Source organism: Xyrauchen texanus, chromosome 42 (genome assembly GCF_025860055.1).
Source record: "Xyrauchen texanus isolate HMW12.3.18 chromosome 42, RBS_HiC_50CHRs, whole genome shotgun sequence".
NCBI lineage: Eukaryota > Metazoa > Chordata > Actinopteri > Cypriniformes > Catostomidae > Xyrauchen > Xyrauchen texanus.
Window position 1 is genome coordinate 30648116 of NC_068317.1, and position 4598 is coordinate 30652713.

The 4598-nt window shown below is 39.0% G+C and overlaps 1 protein-coding gene across 1 annotated transcript in view; it reads right to left on the reverse strand.

Moving 5' to 3' along the window:
* Positions 1–1544: 1544 nt before the first annotated feature.
* LOC127635184 (leukocyte elastase inhibitor-like) overlaps positions 1545–4598 on the reverse strand; it is a 5965-nt gene continuing 2911 nt past the window's right edge. Inside the window, exons 4-7 of the mRNA XM_052115048.1 lie at positions 4486–4598; positions 4241–4383; positions 3552–3719; positions 1545–2247 (exon numbers count right to left, since the gene is read on the reverse strand). The exon at positions 4486–4598 is cut by the window's right edge and continues 5 nt beyond it. Of these exons, the coding sequence (XP_051971008.1) occupies positions 1843–2247; positions 3552–3719; positions 4241–4383; positions 4486–4598 (829 nt within the window). The 3' untranslated portion in view covers positions 1545–1842. The remainder of the gene's footprint in view (positions 2248–3551; positions 3720–4240; positions 4384–4485) is intronic.

Below are 4598 nucleotides of genomic sequence, written 5' to 3' on the forward strand. Positions count from 1 at the left end.
AATTATGGCATGTCTTATACATATAGATCAGGTGGGGTTTATTCTGGGCTCTTCTGATAACATCTTCTGTTTCATCAATATCATGTGATCAGTGGCGAATGATCAGACTCCGGTCGCTGCATCTCACTTGATGCTGAAAAGGCGTTTGATATGGTAGGGTTACATTTTAATAAGTTACATAGGCCGATTGAAAAGGTGGGCTAGTCCTACCCAATGGTTAGTTTTATTATTATGCATTTGGTCTCAGACATTTGGCTCATTGGTCGCTTCCACCTGAGAGAGGGTCTTGGGGAAGGGTTAAGTTCATATAATTTGATTATCAAATTATTATTCACAAATCAATAAAAAAAAAATATTTTCTTTTACTTAATTCATATTACAAGTCAGAGATTAACCTCTAATATTTGGGTGAGAACTTCAATAACCCTTTACATGAAAACAATATCAGTATCTTCTTTCATTTGCACATTTATTAATAAGAATAAGTTAGGGTTAGGTACTAGGGTTAAGTACTGTCCCGTACTTTTTACACATGTTTGCATGTATACTTTATATAGGTATATATAGGTATGTTATTTAGTCTGTGTAGTCTCATGTGGTTCTGTCCTATGTTGTTTTATGTAGCACATGGTCCTGGAGGAACGTTGTCTCGTTACGTTGTGTACTGTAATAACTGTGGGTGAAACGACAATAAAAACCACTTGACTTATTTATGGTTGCTGATCTTTACAATCTGTCATCATGAATAAGTCCTAAAGTAGAAAACCTTCATTTTTGGCTAATTTAAGACATTTCCGAGGTAAATTAAATAAGTAAAATTACTTCACTTTTTGAAGCTGGTGTTCCCAGCATGAATAGAGAGCTTGCGTGGTTTAAAGTTTTGATTGTTGATTTTGTTGCTGTTTGGTAACTTCTTGTTTTGTGAAGTCTGAAGTTCATTTCCTACTTATAAATTACCTGTTCGTGTTTAAAAAAATGTCTGTTGATTGCTACCATCACCGTGTTTAGTGTACCAATATTTGAGTTCTGTGTGCGCTGATCTGCACCTTTTTTCTTTGGTCATTAAAACAATGTAGTTTAATAGACAACAGCACACAGAAAGGGACCTGTGGAGGCTTCCGTGTGTCTTTTGCTACATGATTAAGTTTGGAAGTGGTGGTGTAGTGGGATAAAGCACTGAACTGGTAATCAGGAGGTTGCTGGTTTGATCCCCACAGTCACCACCATTGTGTCCTTGAGTAAGACACTTAACTCCAGGTTGCTCCGGGGGGATTATCCCTGTAATAAGTGCACTGTAAGTCACTTTGGATAAAAGCATCTGCCAAATGCATACATGTAATATGTTAAACACATTGAAATGCTCAAAACACTTTTAAAATCATGGCTTAATTCAGTATAAAGGTACAAACAAAAGTTTAAACAGAGTATTGTAAAGTACACTTTACTTGGGAATTTCTAATGAAGCCACCAAGATTTGTGTAAACTTTAAATATTTCTATGTGGAAATTGTTTTCTAGGTTTTTTAAATAAACCTTCTCCAATAATTTTTCAGTGTACTATAAATGTTTAAAACATTTTATTGTTAAACAAGCGTAAGTGTTTTCTTTTCCATAATGTTGAATACACGGTTACAGTAAATAGACCATTTATCTCCAGAATTATGCAAAAAAGGAAACAAAGGCACTGTGTAAATAAGGCAGCAGTAAATTTCAGGGAGGAGCAGGTACAACTGGAGTTTCCGCGAGTACAAAGACCTGTCGTCTATTATTTTGACTAATTTTATTGAGAACTTTCCGAAGTACACGTGTGTTGTGGACAGGAGCATCTCAGTTCAGCAGAAGCTCAAGGAGAACAGAAGCGTCCATAGAACAGGACACTCTTGGTGGCATTGTGACGTATGAAGAAGAGGAAGGGGTGATCTGCATGAAAGCGTTCTGGACGCATCGCGCAACGCATCATCATGATGGCGCCGGTCGCTGCTGCAGCCTCCGTCCCCTCTTCATTCACTTCAACGAAGGATTTATGGACGACCTTAGACAACACCAGATCGTTGTTGGGGGACATGCCTGAAAAGTCAGCCTTCTGCAGGTCAAACGCGTCCACCATCCCCAGGCTGACCAGTAAACCTTTCATGTCATAGGTTTCCTCCATCTTGAATCTGGGCAGAGATACTTGAACTTCCAGAACATCCATCATGTCGGGTCGGGTCCACTCCATGAAGTTCTCGTAGGTTAGAGCCTTCTCCAGCTGGACAAGATAATCAGTGTTAATGTTGTTGTACAATAGTGCAGGATGTGTATTGGAACTGTAAATGCGGTTTTACCCGGGACACAGCGGCAGCAGGCTTTATTTGCATTCGTTCTGCCTCTCGTTTGTACAGGAGTGTCAAGAGAAGCGGTGCGACACGTGCCAGTAGAAGAGCAATACCGCTTCAGCTTAGAGACGCTCTCGGACGCCATTACTGTAAATATCGTATCAGTTTTCATACAAGTGATTGCATAAAGAAAACACCACTTATTTCTTCATAAAATGGGTTATAACTAAATATTGTAATACATTTACAAAACATACATTTTTTAGATAAAATTATATCAAGGTTTAATAGCTAAATAATATAATTGTAAGTATTGATGACGTCTTGCCATCTGTCTCCACATTTGATGAATTCTGCATTTTCTTTAATGACTGTAGAAACAGACTGCATATGACTTTACATTGGAAAATTGGTATATTACAAATAACATCACATCGATAATTAAAATCAGAGGGATACAAATGAACGTTCCCCAAAACACTCGCCAATAACCCTGGGGCAACGGTATTTTCTGTTTATCTTGTTTAAGTTGATGTTTCAGACACCTGTTGCAGAAGAGAAAATTTAAGTATTCATTTGTCACACAGTCGTCTATCTTCCAATCATAAACTATAAATGTTTCCGCAGTCTGTTTTCACTTGGTACACGACTCACTGTTTTACTCTTTATTTCTCAGTCGCCTACAGCTTGCTCACTGGGGTTATTAATACAATTATCATTTAATTATTTTTAAACACTATTAAGAATCGTATTTTATCTAAATTACACAATGATGATTCATCAACTTTATAGACATTACAGTTTTATCGTCTGTTAATGCTGATCTTCTGTAAAGCTGCTTTGAAACGATGTGTGTTGTGAAAGGCGCTATACAAATAAAATTGACTTGACTTGACTCTACAAACACTAAAATCAGGAAATTGTTGTTTCATGTTGTTTGAAAAGTGGTGGTGGCGTAGTGGCTAAAGCGCAGGGCTGTTAATCAGATGGTCGCTGGTTCTAACCCCACAGTCACCACCATTGTGTCCTTGAGTAAGAAACTTAACTCCAGGTTGTTCCAGGGGGATTGTCCCTGTAATAAGTGCACTGTAAGTCGCTTCGGATAAAAGCTTGGGAAAACGGCACCGCATCGCTCATTTAAAATGAATATGGGACGTGCAGTGACCGTGTCCAGTGTAAAACCGCCTTAAACTCTTCCATTGATTTAAAACATAAACATAAACGTCTGCGGTCTCACCCTCTGAAGGCCAGTGCTGTCGTCCTCCATCTCGTTTGGAAGCATGATCAACATACTGAGATCTTTCCCAACGTACGGCAGCTCCAGAATCTGACAGTTCAGTTCCGGGATGAAGGCCAGAGGAAACTTTGCCTTCTGATGCATCATCTGAACAGGCTTCATTTCATTCTGTCAAACATCATTAGAGACATCACACATCACCAAACGTCTCTTCAAAAAGAATAGAAGATATTCAATGGAGAAATAAAGATTATGAAATAATAAGTGTGTCATTGGCACAACGGAGGATCGTTGGCTGCAATCTGCCCTCCAATCTTTAAAACGTGTTTATGAAAATAATCCACTGTGTCTTCAGCATCTTCAACCAGGATCCTAATCTAGCACAATTTGGACGAAACAAAAAGACACAGGAACAGTTTCTCCCCCAAAAGATGTGTCTGTATGAAACACATACGAGTGCATATGAACTCTCGCTCGACACGTTCAGCGTCTCTTCAACGGTACGCTCATATATCCATACTGGTTCAACTGCACATATGACACGCCATGTACATTTATATGCAAGTCTTTGAGAACTGCTGTCCACTTCTTTATATTTCATGTCCACTCAATGTCTGATACTACCAGTTCAGATTCCTTGTAAAACACATTACCTGACCAATAAAACTCGTCCGATTCTGAAATCTCACCTTGTTCAACCTGAACGGCTCCTCTTTGGTGATTTCTACACTGAATTTTTTCTCCCAGTTTCCCTTGAAGTAGATGGCGTTCACCAGCACCATTCTCGTCAGCGCATTAACGTCTCCTTCAGCCAGCAGATCCTTGATCTTCTCTACATTAGAAATGTTTATTATAATTCATGACATGGCACTGCAGAAACATCTCAACTGAAGTCAGATTAAATGATGAATGATTATATGGTGTTGTTTGTCACCTTGTGTTTGTTTCTCCACCCAGCTGTTGATGTCCACACGTGCTGCTTCTGCATTCTGGATGAAGTCAACGGTCTCCAGTCCGGCCTCATACAGGCTTTTTGTATCACTAAGG